Consider the following 24,018-nt stretch of genomic DNA (forward strand, 5'->3'; position numbering starts at 1 on the left):
TCGTTTTTAAGAAAGGTTTTCTACAAAGCAAAATTTTATGAAGTGGTAAATATCATGTCTGACGATTTACAAAACTTCATTAAGTGGTAAAAACCATGTCTCCCAATATATTGCGCATCTTATGATCCTATCTAAAAAATGAAAATAATTTTTGATAAAAATTTTTTGTAAAAAATATTTTAATGACACGGTTTTGGTGGTTATAGAGTTCTAATGACGGTCTTCAACTATAACCGCCGGTCTCACGGTTATATACTAACCGTCACACGCCTACTTAACACCCTACTCCCTCATACTGAGTCAAGCTTCGCTTGGAGGAGACACTAGCTGGCTGGACCTAGAGACCCTTCCCTGGCATTGTCTAAGGGCTATTCAAATCGTTGTGGACCAGTTCTGGGCAAAGTGGAGGAAACTAGCTGGCCCAAATCTGTTCATTTGACATAAGTGGCACCGAACAGAAAGGAGTATAAAAATTGGCGACCTCATCTGGATTGCTTACCCAAATGCTTTGAGGGGTCAGTTTCGTCTGGGCCAGGCTCTGACAGTTTATCCTGACAGTAAAGGGATTGTCAGGGATGCTGACATCGCAACATGCTCAAATGTTCTGTGAAATCAAATGATAGTTTTCAGTCACATGACTAATTCGAAGACCTGGCAGGAAAAAAATCCATTGAACTGCAGCACAGGCCTATCAATTTTTCATCTGTTTCACATCCACAAATATTTAGATCTCCACTCAAAAGAATAAAACAAAGGTATGGGAATAAAATCCAAGTTTTGGCCATTTGCAATCCATATTAAGCACTGGCTGCAATATTTCAATCATTAAAAAATAAGACAAATGTTGTAAAAACACTAGGGATACACCGAAATGAAAATTCTTGGCCGATACCGAAAACCAAAAAAGAGAAAACCAAGGCCGAAAACCGAAACCGAAACACCGAAAGAAATTATGTCAATTATTAGTAACATTGCATTTATTGCTATGACCGTGTACTAACTTTACCGTGTACTGGCCTGCAGAAAGGTTTTAAAATGAACAGTTCTCTCATAAAAACAAAGTGCATTTAGGTGAAGTGCATTTGAAATTGTTCTCTGTAGGACTAGAAAGTGCATCACTTCTCCAGTAGGCAAGAGGGTTGTCACTTCTGGGGATGGGGACTTCAGACAGTTAACCATCTAGCTGTTGAGCAGTTGAGCTTGTCATCTGCCTGACATTTGAGAAATATTTGAGAGAGTGTATTTAAATAGGGCCAGGGCATAAATAAACATTTTTATGAAATTAAAGCAGAAATCTAGCAGAAAATCTAGCATAAATATGGCTACAATCTGATATTATGTATGTATATATGTTTGTGTGTGTGTGTGTGTGTATATATATATAGTAGCCTAAGAACAAAATAGCCAACGTATTATTAATATTTGAGGCACTTTCTTGCAGAATTCCACTGAACATATCAGACAACGAGGGTGCATGCCACTCATCTGGTGCAGAGACAAGCCTTTTTTTCTGCGCTCTGATCTGTCTCCTGCGCTTGGCGCTTCTCCGTATCCAGCGCGGCCTGGATCATTTCTCGTGTGCGCTGCCTTATTTCCGCATCCAAGTAATGGTTTTATAACGCGGATCAAGCACATTCGCGGTGAAGTGCAGAGGATCCGAAAAGATCTCAGTGAGACGTGTGCTAACAGACTCTATAAGACTGTACTTTTCTTTGTTTTTACTTCGTGGTCCGTCTTAATATCTTTGTTAGGAGACGCTTTAGTGCTGCGAATAAAGGAGTAAGAAGAGAGAGAATGTTCTCACTGGCGTTCCATATAAGTGAATGTCGTGGGGAGCTTGTGGTCTGCGCTATGCAGGTGCATGTGCAGGTCGCGGTTTCTGTTTGCGTCATCACAACATTTCGGCCTTGTTGTTTCGGTGATAAAAGTCTATCGGCCGAAAACCGAAAAGGCCATTTTCAGCCGAAAATTTTCGGTGGCCGAAATTTCGGTGCATCCCTAAAAAACACTTATAGTGCCTTAATCTATTTAAAACAGTAATATTAAAAGATCAAATTCTATAATCACTATATTAATGATACATAGTTATCATTATCATAGGCAAGCAGATGAGGTCGGAATATGAAAGCACTCCATTTTCCTTATAATGGTTTTCTATACTTTTTGTTTATATTCTGGGTTCATATGCTTGCCTGTACAAAATATACATCATCAATGTGTTTACTGAAAATCACTTTTTAATATCTACATTTTACTACATTACTAAGTAATGCAAACTGCCTAAAAATAACTTGTGGTCAGTGGAGCAAAGCTTCGTTCCTATGAGTGTGTGATGTCACGTGAAAACTATCAATAGTGACCAAAAAAAGTGTGTTTTTAGTTGTGAGGGAAAAATTATGTTGTTCAGCTTTCCATAGAACCCAGGGTTAAGGGAACAGTGGATGCAGTTTGTTTCTCTGGGGCAGCAACAGAATTGGACAAGTGTGTTGTCCTTAAACAAAGTAAATAAGTCAGTAAAGTTTTTATTCCTGTTTTATATCGATGTCACTGCTTGCAGACGATTGCTATGCAAAAGTTGTGCATGCTCAGACTCTTTAGCTCTGCCCACAGCACATGCTTGAATGTTTTTGTTGAGAAGTGGAACCCCTGTATCTGTCTTTTATAAATCTGATAACTATGAGGCAGAAACTGTTATATTCCCTTGAATGAGGGATGCTGTGATGTGTTTGTTCCTGGATGAAAATTCAGGACTGCAGTCTAGGCATTTAAGGGAGTTCAGGAACATGTCTTACTGATATAAAGAATAACTCTTCTTTGGAGTGGACTTTGTGCTTTGTAACTTTTTTCATTCAAAATAAGAAAAATAACTGTGGTAAAACCACTATAACATAGACTTTTTGTGGATTGTCTTTTATTTTACATGTTTTAACATTAGTTACCCTTGAATGCATAGATTGCATGATGAGCAGATCACTCTAATATATTATTGTAGTGATTTTGGACCAGTGTTTGGCACCAGAGATCAAAATTAAGAACAAAAGAACTGTAGGAGAGCTGACTTAACAAATATGGAACATCATACATAGAAATGGTTATTGTTCTTTTTATTTTTTGAGCCTTTCTTGTTAATCAAAGCTCCGTGGCGTGGGACACAATCCAGTACGTCTGTCAGATGGCTCAGACCTTGTTTTCGAGATGCACACGGAAACTGAGCAGATCTGTCTTTATACAGATGACACACCACCAGCTGGGCTTTTATGAAATCACACATGGACCATTGAAACAGCCTAATGACATTAAAACCACCAGACCTACATGAATTATGAATAATGGGCTTTGTAGTCTACCAGGCCTGATTAAGATGAAGGAGGAGGTGATATGGTTTAAGGAGATTTACTCATGTCTATTTCAGATTTGTCTTTGATGAAGGAGGGGGGAGAGCTGCTGATGGCCCTGCATGAACTCTGTTTGCTATGTGTTGCATTGATTTTTCCAAAGCAGTTTTCTGCTTAACCAGGGCTGTGTTTTGTATCAAGAGATTGAATTCACCGCATTATTCAGTACGTAATATTATCAGAAACCTCATGTCCATTCCATTCCAGTCCATTGGCTGATTTTTAAACTTCCAGTTTGTATCTTTTCTAATTAAGTGTAAAAAAACAAAAACAAAGTGTCAAATCAGGAAAAAAAGAGGTCATAATGCCTTTGCTCTGTGGGTCCTGGCTTGAGGATCTGTGCACTAGACTAACACGCAATTCTTACACCATTATTGAGCCTCTAATGTGTAGAGGGTGACGTGTGTAATATTCTAAAATCTTAAATCTGGAGACAACTATAAGTAAGCCATTTGTAGGATGTAGTCACTGCAATGCTTAGATTTATTCTCTTTTAGTTTGCTCTGTACACACTACTATGTGTATTTAATGTAGTTGAATTTTTTGGAGTAAATTCGGTTGTAAAAATCTATTGTCAAAATAGAGGAGGAGCGACGACTGCAATTAAGCTGCAGTCAGTGTGTACAGTACGTGACCTTTGAGACCATCAGTCTCCAAACTAAAGATGTTCTCAGAACTTCAGCCACAGTGGGGATTTTTGGTTTCCCAGAAACCAGAACACGCAAGACTGGGGCTCATTAAAGCCAGGTAATGACCCAGGTTTCTCTGTACTGCTGAACAGTAAGAGGATCAAAATGGGAAGAAAATCTGTTCTTCTGCAGAATGGGCTGCTGCTGCAGTAATGAGATACCTGAAAGGTCAGGTCATAAATGGGGATGATGCGGTAATATAAGGATAATGACTAGCAGGAAAGCCTGTTGCTGTAAAAACATTATGGTTCTGGTTAGAGACAAGTACATGTTTTCTGTAGGGGAGTACATCATTCTGATCCTATTTGACAGACTTTTCATTTTAGGTAATGTGGCTGAACTATGTTTCTGTCTCAATATGTCCTCAATATGTTTGAGTGTTTTTTCCTCTCCTTCCTGTCAGTTTGCTTCTGTGGCCATGAAAAGTGCAATTACTGACACTGATGTTTAGACTTTACATCATGTTGAGCATGTAGCTGGAGAAGGAGGAAAATCAGGCACACCTGGCCAAAGTAATACCCAGCAAAGTTTCAATGTGAGCTTTGCTTCATCCGATGTGGATCTGTGTGTTAGAAATTACTTTATACCAATAAAAATAGAGTTTGTTGTATGTAAACTAGTCAGGCAGCGGTATTCTCTAACGTGATATATCACGGTAATGAATATGCACAATATTGTTATCATGGGCACTTCTAAATACTGTGAATAATTAGATATTAAAAAATTATTCCAAATTTGGAATGCTTTTATGAATAATTTCCCCATCAACTGGTCAAAATGCACAACACCGCTGTATGCTGCTTTAAAGACTCTGGTAAGCACATGGGGTACACTCTAGAGATGCTAAGAATGAAAGCACATTCACTCTCTGACAGCAGATGGTGCTAAACTGCAGAAAATGCTGCCCTTACCATTGAAAATCCATAAATAAAGCAGCTTTTTAAAATATATTCAAATAATTTTAAATAGCCATTCAGTTTTGTGTATTTGCTATGGTGTTCATCACAGTGCCAAAAACGTAAATATTTAGACTTAATAGGCTTAGATTTTTTTTAAATCATTTTAATCTGGACTACAACATGTCCTAGATATTGTTTGAAAGTGTTTTGATTCTTTATTGTTCATTCACACTTTCCATTAGGGCTTCATTAGTTAACATTAGTTAATGCATTAGTTAACATAAACTGCCAATGAAAAATTCTTCTGAACATTCATTAATCTTGGGTATTTAATAAGACATTGTTGATGAGCTAACATGAACTAAGACTTGTATTTTTTTTTTTAAACAAAGATTAATAACTTCTGTAGCAAATGTAACTATTTCTCATTGTGAACCTTAATGCATTAACTAAGGTTAACTAATGTGGTCCTATTGTAAAGTGATAACTATTAGTCTTTATAGTTACTTTAGTATCTATACAGTATAGTATATTTTATTTTTCTGTATTGCTTTATTGTATTTAAATGTTCAGATATTTTTGTTATAAGAATAAAGTTATTTAACCTGTTATACTGTATTATGACCAATATTGTGATACTGTAATACAGTATAACGTGATAAAAGCATTAGCAATTAATCGCAACAGGAAAATTTTATACCAGCATATCCCTAATGTATATTTACATATCCCACTTTAGATTATAGCCAGACGATACCAGCCATGGTGAGAATGTAGCTCAATATAGACTAAGACATCCAGTCCAGACTGGCGTTTTCCCTCCTTGTATGTGTGTTTGTACTTATTTAGCTGCAAATGCCAAGTCTCATGCAGGGCTAGTGCTGAGCAGTACATTAAATAGAAGCAATATAATCGCACTATCTTTTAGGGCTGTGCGATCACCATCACAATCACCAGTTCACTGACAATGAAACGCATTCGATTTCGAATGTGATGGTGATTTACCACAAATCACAGGACCGGCTTTACTGACAAGATGCACATGATAATAGAATATGAATAATTGCACAGCCCTACTACCTTTGCTGATATATATACAATGTAAATATTGTGAATATCATGAAGTTACGTTATCTTTGTCATCTCATAGGTATGACAGATGCTTTAAAATGCTCCTGCACTCCTGTGAGTGACAAAAGTTTCATATTACAGCATGTTTTTTCAGTATTGTTTATTATAGCCTATCAAAGACATGTCTGTTGAACTGAATGAGCACATAAACAAAATTACTCACTCAGAGTTTTCCTCCCCAAAAAACTTAAATTTCACAATTTCACTAAATTCAGTGTACACAGACTAAAGTAGTTTAAGTCTTTGGTTCTTTCAATTGTGATGATTTTGGCTCACATTTAACAAAAACTCAAATTAGAATACTTCATAAGACCAATAACAAAAAAAAATGTAGTTGGCCTTCTGGAAAGTATGTTCATTTACTGTACATGTACTCATAGATTCACTATGGGGTTCAGGTCTGGTGAGTTTGCTGGCCAGTCAAGCACACCAACACCTTGGTCGTTGAACCAACTTTTGGTGCTTTTGGCAGTATATTGGACGACCACTAAAGTCTTAAAAGGCTGGATAAAGTTGGTTGTTTGAGTTTTATGCTATCTCTTGGCAAGCCTTTGTTTTGAATGCATCCCTACAAGAGTTTCACTTTTATACTGTTCCATCCCTTAAATGTCTTTCACACACTGCTCTTTCTCTCAGCTTTACAGAATCTGGCCATTGTTACCCTAGAGTGTGAGACGGGCAAAAATAATATTCACACCATGTGCATTATTCTGCTGAAAAGAACTGGAAGCTTGGATATTGTATGTGTATATATAAAAATATATATTTAAATAAGGGGTCACCATGACAGTGGTGTGGTGCTTGGGATGTGGGAAAAAAGAAAGAGACAAGAGAATCTTTGTTATGTCATATGGTTAGTTCCTGTGACAGAAATTGCGCTGATCACACTGTCTGATGGAAAGGGCTTCTTTTTGACCCAGTAAGAAATCAAGTAAGAACAGATTTTCACAGATAATCTCAGTGGAGATTATTTTAGCCATCAGATTAGTGATCATGGTGAGCACTGAGCACTCAGTGAGCATTTGATCGTGTCTGACAGTCATCTGTGTGGGTTTGTGGGCTGCTCCAGAGGATAATGCTGCAGCCACAGACAGTAAGGAAGTGGGTGTTTGTTAATTGAGTCTCTCTTATTCTCTTTATCCTCCCCCGTCTTTCTATTCCTCTTCCTTTCTCCTTTTAACTCCTTGTCTGTCTTCATCTTTCTCAACGTCCAACCATTTCTAATTATTGTCACTCTGTTTCTCTCAGAGGGAATCTGTGTGCAAAGCAACAGATACTTCATTTATTTTTCTGTTGATAGAGGTATAAATAAGAGATGGAACAAAGAATAGTGATAATTGAGTTTATGCTATTTCTGTGTATCACATTTTTCTAGGCAAACCCTCGTATTGTCAGAAATATGTTTATGCAGGACCATGTTAGTAATAATAATAATAATAATAATAATAATAATAATAATAATAATAAATGATATGTATATTTTCTTTTTTTACACTGCGTCTATGCAAGTTACAAAATGCAAATAATCTAAGTACAACACATTTTTTTAAATAAATGATGATTCTGTGTACACTGTACAGTATGTGGCGTGCCAAATAAATCTCTGACACTAAACTGACATATCATTCTTTCTCTTAAGAGATAAATGATTTGTGACAGTTGTCATGTTTGTTGTAAACTTTGTAACTATCAGGGTTGGTGTTCTTTAAGAAAACAATTAACTGATTTTTAAACAAAAGCAAATGTTTGTCCGCGTGGTGGTCTATGTAGTGATCATTGGCTTTTTTTTGTAAATAGTATCACAGTGTATGATAAAGTCAGATTTTATGAAAAGGTTGACACATATATCTAGGCTAGACTGATGTATCTAGTCTGATTGTCCAGTGTACAGTATTACAGGAAATGATACTATTTGTATATTTTTATATGTACTGTATGTGAGTGTATATGTCTTTCTCTGTCTATTTGCTGCATGTAAGATTGAGTTAGAGGGTCCCAGCTGTACTGAAGGGTGTGTGTAATGACTGTAGATTGGAGTGTATCCGGAGTGAGTCAGTGTGCCCTGCAGGTGCTGCTTCACCAGGAGCTCTCCTCCCACAGTCTGAGCCATCACAAAAACACCTCCTTTCCTCTGCTTTGAGCACCGAGAGATTGCTTCCCTGAGATTTGACATTACATGGTTTTTAAGGGAGCGAGAGAAACACACCAGGTACAGATCCCACGACACCATTTTGTGGCTAAGCACTCGAGTTAGGATGTGCCGGTTCATGAGTCCTGTTCATTAGTTTACTAAAGCCAGTGGCTGTAAGCGTTCTTAAGGCATCAAGTAGATGCTCTTGAGAGAGAAGGCAGCTGCTTAGATGTTGTCAGAAAACCTAATCCTAAACCAGTCCTATCGTGTGCTTGAAAAAGAGCTGAACATTTTTTTTATGACACACACTCTTGCACAGGTTTGTTACAGAAAGTACATCACTCAGTGACTCAGAGTTCAAATTAATTATTCAAGCCTTTTCTGTACAACACAGATTACAAATGCTGCCGTGTGTGTGAGAGATATTTGAGTAGATGTAAACTCAGTGTGTGCTCAGAGGATCTGTGTGTACTCTGTAATGTGTCCATGGACACACACTGTATTGCTGCAGAAGACCAGTTGCTTGTAGTTTCCTTTATACTGTGCTCCTAAACTTTGTACACGTTCTATAGGTCATGTTTTATTAGACCAACTCTGCTCTGCTCCAGTTAGTCTTGAGGTCACTGTATCACATCGTCATGATAAAGTTGCAAACAAGCTAATAAGATCCAATCACAGCCGGCCTTCACTGTTTCCTAGTTAATCGATGCCTGTAGGTGATAAGCAGTCACTACAGTGACAGACGCCATGGTAACTTTGGCTTTGATCTCTCTCTGAAGCTAGAGATCATTGGCTGGAACACAATTGTGGCTGGCTTTATTTGTGCTTCTATGAATTGTAGATTTTAGTGCTGTCAAGTCACCTTTATTTATAATGTACTTTTAACAATACAGATTGTAACAAAGCATCTGAACAGCGTTAAATAGGAAAATAGTGTGTCAATAAAGCTAAAAGGCAGTTCATCATTGAATTCAATGATGTCATCATCAAGCTCAGTTCAGTTTAAATAGTATCTGTGGAATCAAGTCAATGATATCGCTGGAAATTAAGTGTCCCCAACTAAGCAAGCCAGATGCGACAGTGGCAAGGAACCAAAACTCCATCGTGACATAATAGAGACAAAACCTTGGGAGAAACCAGGCTCATTCAGGGGGGCCAGTTCTCCTCTGACCAGACGAAACCAGCAGTTCAATTCCTGGCTGCAGCAAAGTCAGATTGTGCAGAAGAATCATCTGTTTATTGTGGTCTTGTCCTGGTGGCTGTCTAGGAGAAAAGGACTTGACTGTGGATCTGTATCTGGGGCTCATCTAGTTGTTCTGGTCTCCGATGACATTCAGGGCTGTAGAGGTCCTCTCATACTGAATCTGGGTGACTGCAGAGACCACCTGATCTGGCTCTTTAATCTAGATTTAGTGTTAGTGTGTCTGCCTCCTGAACAATGTTAGGTAGGTTATTCCAGAGTTTGGGGGCTAAATAGGAAAAGGTTCTGCAGCCCGTAGTTGATTTTGATATTCTAGGTATTATCAAATTGCCAGAGTTTTGAGAGCGTAGCAGACATGGAGAACTATAGTGCAATAAGAGCTCATTCAAATACTGAGGTTCTAAACCATTCAGGGCTTTATAAGTAATAAGCAAGTTTTGATAGGGAGCCAGTGCAGTGCTGACAGAACCAGGCTGATATGGTCATACTTCCTGGTTCTAGTAAGAACTCTTGCTGCTGCTTTTTGGACTAGCTGGAGTTTGTTTATTAAGCGTGCAGAACAACCACCCAATAAAGCTTTACAATAATCTAACCTTGAGGTCATGAATACATGAATTAAAGTTTCTGCATTTGACATTGAGAGCATAGGTTTTTAATTAAGATATATTTTTGAGATGGAAAAATGCAGTTTTACAAATGCTAGAAATGTTGCTTTCAAATGCTTTCCAATAGCACTAATAGAGAGATACAACCACGATCAGAAGAGAGCAGGTTATTTGTAATTCTAAGGAGAGCAGTCTCAGTACTATGATACTGTCTATATCCTAACTAGAAATCCTCAAAGATTCAATTTTTCTCTAAGAAGGAATATAATTGTGAGGTATTATCTTGGACAAAAAAGGATTTGAGATCGGTCTGTAATTAACTAATTCTTTGGGGTTTAGTTGTGGTGTTTTGATGAGAGGCTTAATAACAGCCAGTTTGAAGGTTTTGGGTACATATCCAAATGACGATGACAAATTAATAATAGAATATGATCTATGACTTCTGGAAGCACCTCTTTTAGGAGATTAGATGGAATAGGGTCTAACATACATGTTGTTGGTTTAGATTATTTAAGAAATATACAATTACAAAAGAAGTATACAATTCTTCCTCTCTTATAGTAGAGAATGAGTGGAACTGTTCCTCAGGGGATCTATAGTGGGATCTATAGAGATTCAAGATGAGTGAACAAAATGTCACTCAACCGCAGAAGCCATTCTACGGATGCAGAAAACACTGATGATCATGGAATTATATTTAGGGCCGGGACTTGAACGCGATAATTGAGATTAATTAATTACACAAAAAATAGCACGTTAATTAAGATTAATTAATTACGGAAAAAAAATTCCCGCGTTTTTAATAACTTATTTTTGCAACGCGGAACGTTTCTCACTGGATGAGTTTCGGCGGACCGATTATACTGAAGCACCAACTAGCGTTCGCATATAACCGCAGAACACATCGAGCCTCAAGTATCACCTAAACGCAAAACATATAGTAGCTAGCGTGGACTTTACACTTTATGTTGAACTATGTATTATTTTGTTGGTGCAACATTTTATGTTGAACTCTTTATTGTTTTAGCCAAGGTTATTGAGAGTTGGACTTAGTATGTTATGGCCTCTGAAGCAACAGAGAGATGTTTTCTAATAGTCAGGGTTTCCAATGTTCTGAATGTAATTGACAGTATTGTGTTTTACTTAAAAAAACACTTTACAGAAGGTTCCAGCACCTATAAGCTTCCTGAATTTCTGAAACGTACTATTTCTAAATTGTTTCTAAATATGCTATTGCTACACTTAATGGCAAAAATTGCACTGGTCTGCTAGACTTGGTTGAACAAAATTAAACAATATTTTGTTGCTTAAGCTTATGTATTCAGTCATTATTCAATGGTATACTATAAATCCATGTGAAAAATAAATTAATTCTCACTGTTCTCAGGTCAAATATTTATATGCGATTAAAATGCGATTAATTTCGATTAATTAATTACAAAGCCTCTAATTAATTAAATTAATTTTTTTTAATAGAGTCCCGGCCCTAATTATATTTATTATGTTATGCTGAAATTGGATATATGATATGAGTCAAATGGTCTGGCTGTACACAAATTTCCATACAAACTAGATTCTATGAATATTAAACTGCAAACAAAAACCCCACATTTTAAATATGCCTGCGTGTTTCTGTGTGAATTAGTGCCACAGTTTCGTCTACTAAACACATGCTCAAGCATGTGTGGACGTATCTCGTTGTGTTTTAGGTGCCTGCTGTCTCACTCAAGATCTTCATTACAACCTACAACAATAAACATTTGGTTTAACTGGACGAAATTGACACATACAGCATAAAGTACTAAATAGTTTTAATACCTTAATGCTCAATCATTGTAAATGCATGGATCAGATCAACCACACAATAACTCAAAACACCAATTTTGTTTTCCTTTGTTTTTTTGTTTTCATTGGATGAAAGAAAGTACTTTGTTTGGCACAACAGAATGGAGCTATAGAAAGGGTATAGCCAGACAGATTACAGAGCCATCAGTGAAGAAGAGTCAATTTTCCCCCTAGTGGAGAGGAGGAAGATGACAGCATTTTACATGTTCTTTCTATACATATCCTGTCCTGTCCCATTATGTCTTAAAGTATTTATTTGGGGTTAAATTATGTTCATCAGTTTGGTCAGTACTAGAGGCAAAAATCTGCCTTCTTGCTTTTGTTAACAATCTGCAAACCCAGTGTTCTGTAGAGAGACAACGAGAGGATAGAAAGTGAAAATCAACTTTGATGACTTGGCAAAATGCTTTAGTTGTGTAACTGATTTCATACTAAACCAATGTCAATTTCACAGTGTTCATTGCTCCAGTGAGCAGGGGAAATCTGATGTAGTTTACTTTTGAACATTCTTTCAGTGCTGCGCAACGTCTTCACACACAGACAGACATCATATACCTCTGTAAATAAACACAGTTTAAATTCACATCTCGCACACTTCAATGCACTTTGTTTGAATGGAACATATACATTTGCTTCGAACTGGAATCATGGCAGAGTATCCTGTGATGTCCAGAGCTGTGCAGAGCAGGGGGTGCGAGGACCGGATTCAGCACTAGCCTATACATTGAGATTATTGAGATGATGATGATAAAACAAAATATTTTATATATTTACATTATATTGATTCATCTTTTGAGTTGTCAGAATGAGCAAAATGCATGTCTCGAATAGAAAGACTGATAATGCTCTAAGATATGCATCTGTGGGTGAGTTTTTACATGTGGTTAAAAGTCAGATGAGTGTGACAAAAAGGGAGTACAATTGTTGTCTGTTCTGAATGTGTTCTTTCTTTTTTATTTATTATAGCAGCTTGTATTCTCAATCTCATGCACAAAAAATATAAAAGTTCAAGATCATCGTCACTTTACTCTGTAAGAAGCAGTGAAAGCTGCCTGCCAGTGTGCATGTGTTTGTTTGGGGCTCTGCTTTCAGTGTACTAAAAATAATTTCCTACAGGAACCTGTTCTCCGTGTATGTATGTGTGTGTTTCTGCAGACTGTTGCTCATTTTCTATTTGAGGCAGTTTCGTTTACAAGAATCAAGTTTTACCCCTGACCCATGTCTGTTTCTCTGTCGCTCTCTCTCTCACATACACACTCACAATACAAACACAAACATACACTCACATAAGGAAGTGTCACAACAGGAAGTAGGGGGTGTTGGGGAAGAAAGATTTAGCTCAGAAAGGCACAGGCTGCGAGGGTCAGTTGCTGTCCACAGTAGCTGTGTACATGACAGAAACTAGAACCAATGTGGCAGGCCTGAAAGAGACCGAGAAATGTGGGCACACAGGAGGAAATGGGTCTTGCCCCCTACCCCTCCGCATCAACTTTACCACAGGTAAGACTGAACGAACACTTGCTTATCCCTCCTTATGCTTACTATTTGTACTTGTGCCGGTTCATTTAGCTGCAAGAATGAAGCTCTGATCTCGGGTCAGCGCTATGAAGACATCGCAGCATTTAAATTTGAAGCCAGCTGCAAGATCTAACAATAAGAACACTTTTCTGTATTATAATGTGTCATATTGTATAGTATTCAAAAAGAGTAGTATGCCCCATTTCATAGTATTAAAAAAAAACAATAGGCCTGGATGACCTATTACTATGCAAATTCTGGAATGTGTATTCTGTGGACACTCTACTGTCCTCTGAAGCCAAAGGTCAGGAGTTTGGAATGGCAGTGTAGCAATGCAGCTTGGGCTGGTAAATCATGTGATTGACCAGACAGTGACCCAGTACCAGTCATAAGATTTTATATATATGTATTGATTCATAAGTATGTGTATATATATATAATTTTTATATATATATATATATATATATATATATATATATATATATATATATAAAGAGTTTTCTTCTGCTCACCAAGCCTGCATTTATTTGATCCAAAATACGACAAAACAGTAATATTGTGTAATATTTAAATAAAAATAAAGAAAATTATAATTAAGTAAAATCTTTTAAATAATTGCTTTTTATTTGAATATATATTTAAAATGTAATGTATCCATGGGATCAAAGCTACATTTTCAGCATCATTATGACACTAGGGGGGATTATAGAAAATAATACTTTCATTTAGCAAGGATGCTTTAAATTGATAAAAAATAATGATAGAGACATTTATAGTGTTACAAAAGATTTTCTATTTCAGATAAATGCTGTTATTCTGAACTTTCGATACATCAAAGAAACCTGAAAAAGTTATACTGCACTTTTTTCAACATAATATTAATAAAAGTTTTTTGATCTGCAAATCAGAATATTAGAATGATTTTAACTGGAGTAATTATGCTTAATTCATCTTTTAAATCACAGGAATAAATTACATTTTAAAATATTTTCAAAGAGAAAATTTCAGAATTGTACTGTTTTTGCTGTATTTTAGATATGAATGCAGACATCTTGAGCAGAAGAGACTTAATCAAAAAATAAAAAAACTTTTGAATGGTAGTGTATATCCAAATTTATTTTACGCTCCTAATTAGTGGTCGATTTATATATCACCAAGGTTGATATATCTGCCGATATTTGGCATTTTTCAAATATCGGCATCGGCCGATACGTTTTTCTGCTTGGCCCTTGTGTTCGAGATGGGACTTTTATTTTGACGGCGCTGACAGCGGCAGCGCCTGAGTGCACACAGTGCTCACACTCTTCCTCTTGTTTACTGACATCATTAACAGTTCTGTCTAATATGGATAGAAGTCTGTCTAATAATCAGATTTTATATTGTTAGTAATAGAAAGGCAAACATTATAATACATTTTCGTTTGCCTGTCAGCATTAAGCAAATTCGCATTTATCATTTAAACAAATCTTTGAATGGGTAATGAATGTTTAATTTCACAAACCTTGCAAACTTTGCCAAATCCAGCTGTGACATCTTGTGACGTGTGCATTTTTATCCAGCATGATCTCGTGTTCTCTATGTGACAGTCGGTCTGTGTGAATTAAATGCTTTAAATTTTGAACTCCTGATTTCAAATTATGCTGCGCTTTATGCATTTGCCCACTGTAATATTCATGTCATTTTCTCTGTGTACTGTATGCAAAATGAATGTTACCCTGGATTTATTTGAAAAATATGATTGCCAATGCATACATTCTTCCCAGAGTACTGAGTGCTCTGTTGGTTACAGGCACAGTGTTTACTTCCTTCCTATTTATCTTTTTATTAAATATTTATTTATTTGTGGAAAATACTTTGTCATCTAAAGTATTAGAATGTTTATTTTACACATTTATTTTTTAACCCATTATCAAATGATGTCAAATTTCTTAAATATTAGATTAAATATTAAAATAAAAAAAATATTGGCTTTATATCTGCTATCGCCCCACCCCTGCTTTCCAAGATATCGGCATCTGCTGTCAAAAAAACAAAAAAAAAAAAAAAAAAAACAATATCGGTCGCCCACTACTCCTAATGTTCACACTATAGAAAATACCTTTTTTTTAAACAGATGTTAGGACCTGCTAGACAATAGCTATATGATTTCTGATTCAGCTTTTGTGTGGTCTTGTAGCATTAGTGTGTGCAGAAAGCAGAATTCTGGCCCATTATGTAAATGCAGGTTAAGAATATTCACATTTCTGCTTTCATCCAAAGCAACTTACATTGGAATGAATTGCATTTTATCAATCATGCATTCCTAGGGAGTCAAACTCCTGACCCTGCCAATGCTAATGCCATGCTCTTCTGCTAATAAAGTGCATGTATATGTGAATGGCACTTTTGCATCTCAATCTATGTTCTCAAAATAACTGACATACTGGTGTGCACGTACTTTGTGTACTGTGTCTGGCTTGTGTTTAACGGCTGGTTGAATTTTAGTTTCACTGTCTGGTTCTGTGTTGTTGAATGTATTCATGTCAGATGCAGTTAACCACCAAACCTGCGTATGGAAACCATCTGTGACCACCAGCTCTTATTTTAGAATCTCATCACACACGTGTGTGTGTGTGTGTGTGTGTGTGTGTATGTGAGAGACAGCGAGAGAAAGATTGCCTTGTTTGTAAGTAAGGGGATTACAGTTTAATAATAGTTCAAGTTGTTCAAGGTATTTATTGTGGGAACAGTGTGTCTTTATATATATATAATTCTTTTTTTTTTTTTAAACATCCATAATCTGTGCCTAGTTCAGAGACACTTTAGCTTTTTTATAAATATCATATTAATTAATCTATTAATGCACAATCTGATACCACACACTTTGCTTGAGTAAATAAATCAGTGGTTTTTAAGGACAGTAACCACAGTATGAAAATCCCTGCATGCGTGCAGTTACTCAATGTTACCACAAGGTGGGGATCCAGTCTAGAGATGCACAAAATCAGCATTTCTTTACAATCTATTTTTGACTCAAGCCCATAAAACGGGTTAATTTGATACTTGAATTAAGGTGCTATAAAAGAATGTGTCCTGCTGAGGTGCCACAGTGAAAATGAGTATAATAGATGGATTGTTGTAAACCGTTGTAAATGTCTCCCTGCTGTTTCTGGTGGTACTGTACATTAGATCAGCCTGAATCCAGGTTACAGTGGATCCTACATGTCACTCCTACACAGTAATATTTCCTACTCATCATTTCAGCTGTCCTATTTTCACCTCCTCTTTCCCTCTTCCTTCTTTAAGTAGCTTGCTTTCTCTTACACTAGCACACACAAATATTGCTAAGAGAAGAATAGCAGGAAACAATATCTGGTTTGTGGTCCAACCGTAATTGTGAACAACTCCATTTTTGTGACATAATTTCCTTCCTTCACAGGAAGTCTATAGTGAGTGTGAACAGTAGGTGGTGGAGTGCAGTTTTTCTGCTGGCTTTATTCTGTTGTCATGTTCTAGTACACAGTCACACACAAACATACTTCCCTTCAGGTTCTTGTGGTACTGTCCACAGTGTTATTTTAGTATAGCTGAGATACTATTATAGCTTTTTATTTATATTCTGGAATAGTTTTTAATTGAAAGTTTTAAAAGTGTTGTTGTATGTTTTTGTTCTTTTTGTTAATGTCTATATAGTTTTTGGTATAAGTTAATTTAGTATCTCAAGTTACACAATTAAAGTAGGTAATGGTGCCTTGGTGATTTTCTGAAGTAAAGTTTTCTTTTACATTTTGCATCTGTCATATATTTTCCTTGAGGTAGTTTATTTAAAGTAAATATATATATATTTATATATATATATCTTTTTTTTTAATGGGTTAGTTAACTCAATAGCCCTTGTCTGCAGTATGTACTGTGTTGGAGGTTGTGAGTAAATCAATATGTAACTGTAGAAGATATAAAAGAAAAAATGTTAAGAGACATACACACGTTTGCTAACACAGAGAGTGACAGAAATCAATAACAGCCGATAACATGAGCCTGTCTGTCTTTCCATCTTTATTTTTCCCTCATGCCTTTTGCTTTCTTTCCTTTCTCAATGCCAAACTGCATTTATTGACTACTATAAGATCTTCCTCCTACCTGCTTTCCTGTTAGAAGTGCACTCGCCCAGCAATAAACATATTGTTCTCTGTGTGTGTGTTGTTTTACATTTTGCGTTAAATATTTTTCTGTTACCTCAGATACAGACCTTTTGTTTTCGACCATACAGAGATTTCCAAATAACCATTTGTCTGTAAGAGACATTTGTGAACATAACCTGCACTACTGATCTGATCAGCAAACTGTGAGCGGCTTTGTTCCATTGTCAGAGTTGTGTCTCATTTTCTTCTATCAGAGAGAGAAAGACAAACCGATGGTGAGACAGAGGCAAAGAAGTAAGATCAAAAACAATCAGGCACCTGGAGGGGCAGCTACATTTGGGGTCCTACAAATGAGTCTCTTCTGAGTTTGACACTTCCTGGTGTGGTGCTATGTGTGTGAGTGTAACCGGCAGCTAAATCATATGTGTGTGAGTGCAAGCGGCAGCCACCGTGGGAGGAAAACAGAAGATGAGCGCTTGAAGAGAGAGAAAGTCATGAAGAGAGCACTGGAGGATCTCTCTTTGCTTTATGACTCTGCTTAGACTGGGACTGCAAGAAGATCCTGAGATAGGGAGAGAGGGAGGAAGGAAAGAGAGGAGGGGGAAGAGGAATGTGGGGGTTTGCTTATAGGATTAAGTGTCTTGAAGGCGGAATGGGAAGTGGATCACACGTGGAAGTCTGCAAGAATCGGGAGGACTGAGCGCTTTTCGTGTTGTCCTACCTCTCTTTCCGAGAGGCGGAGAGCAGGATGGTGCGACCCTTCTCTTCCAGTTTTTCTCAGCACGAGGACTCTCTGACTCTGTGAGTTTGGGATTAGTTACCATTGTTTGATTGGCAGCCCAAGGCTCCTGATGGAGCAGGAGCTAGGAGCAGGTTCACAGGACAGGGAAGAGGTCACGACCTCTCTGGCCTCCACGTCTGCTTCTTCATCCAACTCTGACCTCCCATCCAACCCACAGCCGGAGGGGGAGAGGGTCGCAGTGGGTCGCCGGCACAGCAGCAGGACTTTTACTGGGTTACGGCTGTTTGGACGGAGGTGAGCTCGTCATAGTGCACTTGTTTTTGTCTATGGGTAGATGTAGAGAAAGATTGCGCATTCATAAGAACTTGTGGAGAGTGCGTGTGCTCAAGTTTCCATTCAATGTTTCCATCTCAGACCTGCGCCTTGTGCTGTGTGTTTGCAGTGACAACACATCATGTCTGTAACTGTGCATGATACCTAGCCACACTGTGGCTGTGTGTTTACCCACTGACACTTTGTGTTGTGTTCAGGCTGGGCTGAATGTTTGGTGTTCTGGCTGTAGCAACAAAAACACAGTAAAAGTATAAAATAAAATATAATTGACATAGTCAGCTTTGAGTATTGATTGATTGGGTTTGCGAAACTGAACTGGACTGGAAACATACGTTAGTCACATCACTTTTTGTCTATGTCTATGGTCAGAATGCCGCTTTGGGAAAATGCACGACTGAAATTGTGCTAAACATGAGAATGCACCATATTTGGCTCTTTAAACAAAAACATATAGTGGAACTCGGTCTACCCTGTTATGTGTTTTTCTTAGCGCTTAACTTCTTTTTAACAGTTTTATCCTTATCTGTATATTTTAGAAGATCATGTGAATATTATCATTTTACATAAAGTCTTGTTCTATCAAAAAAAAAAAAAAAAAAAAAACTCCACGGTCCTCAGTGAAAGAGTGCTGACTCGGACATTCAAGTCAAACAAACAGAGCAGGGAGTGCAATAATTCTGAATAAATTGATTGTTTTTGTTACATACTGTTTGACTTTAAATGTAAGTTTAAATTTCTACATGTACAGTAACGGAAGTAAATGTGTGGGTTTTTTTTTTATGCAGTAACAGTAAAGGACTATTTAGTATAAATGTGATATGTTCAGATGATTGCATGTGTGTTCCTCCTACCCCCTACCAGTACCCCATTACATGTTAGTACAGTATATGAATTATCTAAAGTATCAGTTTTCTGCTTAGAGATTTGAACTTCTTCTTTAAGTGTCCTTTGCACATTTAATTGCACATAGCCTTTATAGTAACATCCACTTGTTTTCATTTGCTTAAAATGATGCATTGTTTGGACAACACTAATGTGGAAAAACGATTATGAAGGTATTATTTATTTGTTAATAATTAATTATTTTTTTCATTGTTGTCTGTCTAAGTTCCTTTTTCTTCTTTAATTCAACTGAAATGGTACCAGCCTGGTTTTTGTGAAGCTGCACTAACAGACCCAGATAATGTGATTGTAGCTTGATTTCGACCAGGATCTACACGCATTAAACACACTACAGTTGACCTCTACAGTGCGTTGTACGCTTGTTCCAAAAGAGAGGGGAGATGCATAATGTGTATTAAATCATTAAAATATTCGATTAAGTGTCTGACTCTAACTCTACTATGCAAAACCTGCTGTAGCTCGATTATAACTGTGCATATAAACATTCACTGAATTTGAGAGAAGATGAGCATTGTGACAAGATTGTGTGTGTGTATGTGGATAGGTTTACTATAAGCTACACTTAAGGGGCAGGTGTTAGATTTTATATCAGATATCACTTATTATTTTCTTACTTTTTGTTGAGAGTGTAAGATAGTAGTTGACCCATGCGCTCTTTTAATTGGCTTGGATGTGTGATTTGATTTTGGTCTGGTCACATCACGTCTGGTTAGGACACTGTGTTAGACTGGCCATCTATCCAGGGTGTTTCCCTGCCTTCGGCCCAACAGGAGGATGTATGTTTACAGTAGAGCATGTTTGCTAGGTAAACACAAGTGTGTGACTCTCTCAAACCCTCAGAAATCAGTGGTGGGACTCGATCCTGGTTTTTCTGCTGATTAGTCACCATTTATTTTTAATCTGGTTTCTATCCATCGAACGGTTTTCGAAGAGCAAACAGAGCACGGTGTACTGATAAAAGAGTGAGAGAAAGAAAGAAAGAGGCGGAGGGAGATGGTAGGATATGCAAACTCATCCCATCATCGCCTACATATGTAGAATGTACAGTCATAACTTAATAATGATGCAGAACATAAAGAGATCACAGAGTGATTAGTTATGTCATCAAGTGTTGCTGAATGGGAGGATTTGCTCACACATTAATGTCAGCAGCTCTAGAAGGTCTGACAGAAGCTCTTTCAGCATGACAACATTTTTATCACCTCTATTATCTCTCGCCTTCTCAGCTCTGCGTGCGTTCCCTCTGATGAGACGGCTCCCGCTGTGTGCTTTAATGTGCGTGAGTGTGTCGAGCTTATTAATTGATGCATGAAGATGATCAGAGATGTGAGAAGAGGATGTCAATCAGACTGAATTATTAACTTTCTCTGATACAGCTCGGTTTCCGTGAGATCGGTTTCTTTTCAGACAGATCAGAGGAATGATTATGAATGCAGCTGCCAGAGATGCTATATAAGCGTGTACAGTATGTGTGTGAATTGTGAAATGACTGTGTGTGTTTTCATTGCTTGGTATGTGAGATTATGCAAAAAAAAATCACAAAAAGTTTCTTGTATTTTTACTTCCTCTGCTCACAAACTCTGTTCACATTTTCATGCCCTGGTAAACGATCTCAGGCAGGGTTAGTTATGAAACCCCGCCCATTGTTTGTTTGTTTTTGTTTTCTTTATTTGTTGTATACTCAATTGAGTTTACATCCAGATCCTCTGTGACCTCAGAGAAGATGTTAAGTGCAAATGAAGGTGAGTTTGTTGCGGTATGTGTTTGTGTTTGTGTGTAAATACATTAACCGTAGAGTGCTTTAGAGCATGATGGGATATTTCTGATCATGTCCTGGATCTCTCTGCTGTAAAACAGCTAGTGTGTCACCATGTTAACCCTGTGTCAGGCTGGAAGAACTCATTCATCATGTCAGACTCCAGCTATCTGGGTCATCTCTACATATAACCCTGTGATGATGAGTGACAAGAATCCATGTGATGGGAACTTTTGACCATACTGACTCATCTAATTTACAGTATGTGTCAATGTCTGATGTACCCTGAGTCTACTCATACTTTTATGCCCCTTTTTACAATATGTAATATGCTATAATCATATATCAGGTGCCCCCAGAATATGTCAAGTTTCAGCTCAGAATACCCCACAGATCATTTATTATATCATTTTGAAAATGCCTGTTTTGAGTGGGAGCAGAAACACGCTGTTTTCTGAGCGCACAGAAAGGTTGTCACATGGCATGTGTGTGATTAAATTTCTAAGACTTCTCTCTCGTGTATTATTGTGCTTAAACTGTCAAATGCAAGTTTGTCAAAAACACTCGTACGTTACAAAAACAATCTGTGAAGGTAAACAGCTGGGAAAGAAATCACGTTTATATTAGATCTGTGTGGCAGAAGCATAATATACAGTAAATAAATCAATAAATCCGCTGCTCTCATGTCTCCTCTGAGGCTGGGACTCTACATTTCTGTCACAAGGGAGCAAAATCTGAGGAGCTCGTTTTTTCACAAGCTTGCAGTGAAAGGCTTACTAAAAAAATGACATACTACTGTAAATGAAAATGGTACCATTCCTCGTGACATTCTATAATTATAATATTTTTGTATTCCAACAGAACTGGTGGTATAGAGGGTCAGTACTTCTAGGATGCTACCAGGGATTCAGTAAATGAGTCGTTTAGTAGACTGATTCAAACTGATAAGAGTTGTACCCAAGTTCGAGAGTGTAGGCCTACATTTTTATAATGAAATGATGTCATATGTTACCTGCTGTATGCAGTTGTGATTCTTTTGGCCTAAAAAGTGTTTTCTATCAAAACACAAAACAGGCAGTCTGAAAAATCATATTTTTCACATTCTTTGCACTTTTTAGGAAACACTGTCAGTTCACCTTTCGTGCATGATCACAACATAGCTCTGGAGATATAATCACAAAAGGCCTGTAATCAGCAATGTGGTCTCCTCTGTTTGCAGTGCAGGCAGTTTGATTTCGATGGGAGTGATGCTTAAAAACACCGTTTTGTCGTGACACACTTAAACATATTCTTGACATTTTCTTGAATTTAGTTCATTTTAGTGCCAGGTAGCAGAGAGAGACAGATGGTCGCGATGATCCACGATCTTCAGGAGCACTTTCATTTCTATGTTAGGCTTGCTGTGATAGTGCTGATGGTGTTAAGCCGCCACACCAGTTACAATGCCTGACCGAAAAAAGCACCTGTTTGACAATATTTTGGATTTTGAAAAGCCTGTTGACTTTTGTCATTAATCTAAGGTGATTTTGGAAGTTTTTTGAATATTTGTTTCTTATTTAAGTTGGTTCCACATCGTTTGCTGATTTTTACTTTATTTGAACTTTGTGTCATTAATTTTATTTAACACCAAGATGTGTGCTGTGCCTCCAAGGTTTCGTACTCATTTTGCTAATACATGTTCTATGTTTCTTATTTATTTGTTTATATATTATACATGTTAGCCTATTTCCAGTTTTGTATACCTATGTAAACTGTATGTAGGCTAAGTTCTTTGTTATTTTATAGTAGGTATATAATTTGAAAGTGAAAGTAAAATGCACATGGCGCTTTTAAGCTGTTTAAAAGTTAAGGAAAGAGAGAAAAAGAGGTATAAGTCAAACAAACAAAAAATGACCAATTACTTTACGGCGAATTGCCGCTATTCAAAAGTGAAAGTAAAATGCGCACGTCACTTTTACAAGCTATTTAAAAGCAAAGGAAAGCGAGAAAAAGAGGGAACGCCCCCGCCCCCGCGGTGAAATCGGTAGACCAATTACTTGTGTTATCACACATCGATTAACCAGTGGAAAAATGTTCTCACCGTCCCAACCCTATTTTATTTATGATTAGTAGTGAGTGAGAGATGAGAAGAGAGGTGGGGAGGATGGACATGAAGGACAGACAGTGCACTTGAAGTAATTTGTGGCTTTATACTCTAGCTACAGACGATATGTGTTTGTCAGCACATTCAATTTCTCATTTTAAGTGAAGGAACTCTGTGTTCTTAAAGCTGGACTGAGACCTGAGCTGAATAATGCAGTGCAATATATATATATATATAAAAAAAGAAATGAGATACTGTATGACAGATGAGTGTAGTGGTCAGTGTGGAACAGAAGATGATCTGTCCTTTCTCCTCTCTGTGTTCTATTCTCTCTCTCTCTCTCTGAGCATCACTGCACGACGGCCAGTTCAAAACCTCAGCAGAAGCCAGAAAACTGAGCATCCATCTGTCAGCACCTCAGGACCCAGCTCTCCCTGCCAACTGCCCTACTTTACATTGAGAGAGAGAGAGATGGAGGGAGGAAGCAGAGGAAGGCTTTTGACAGTTCATTTAGAATCTGTGTGTGTTTATTTCTAATAATAAGCACGTCTAACAAATGTGTGTCTGTGTGGTGTGTGTAAATGTGTACATGTAAGCTAGCTCAACAGATTTGTGTGCCTGATATGTTGTATGGCAGTTAGATGCCACACACTATGGGCTGCAGTG

General features: G+C 37.3%; 1 protein-coding gene across 4 annotated transcripts in view; it reads left to right on the forward strand.

The window, feature by feature from the left end:
- The window catches only part of dgkza (diacylglycerol kinase, zeta a), a 104,511-nt gene that overhangs the window by 9,474 nt on the left and 71,019 nt on the right, over nt 1-24,018 (forward strand). Inside the window, exon 1 of one of the 4 annotated variants that reach the window (XM_026267705.1) lies at nt 13,044-13,396. The exons of 1 other annotated variant lie outside the window; for it this stretch is intronic. In XM_026267705.1, the coding sequence (XP_026123490.1) occupies nt 13,335-13,396 (62 nt within the window). In that variant the 5' untranslated portion in view covers nt 13,044-13,334. Of the gene's footprint in view, nt 1-13,043; nt 13,397-17,622; nt 18,572-24,018 lie in introns of those variants that run through there. 2 more of the 4 variants (XM_026267703.1, XM_026267706.1) reach the window with 2 other exon arrangements.

This window comes from Carassius auratus, chromosome 7, assembly GCF_003368295.1.
Source record: "Carassius auratus strain Wakin chromosome 7, ASM336829v1, whole genome shotgun sequence".
Classification (NCBI taxonomy): domain Eukaryota; kingdom Metazoa; phylum Chordata; class Actinopteri; order Cypriniformes; family Cyprinidae; genus Carassius; species Carassius auratus.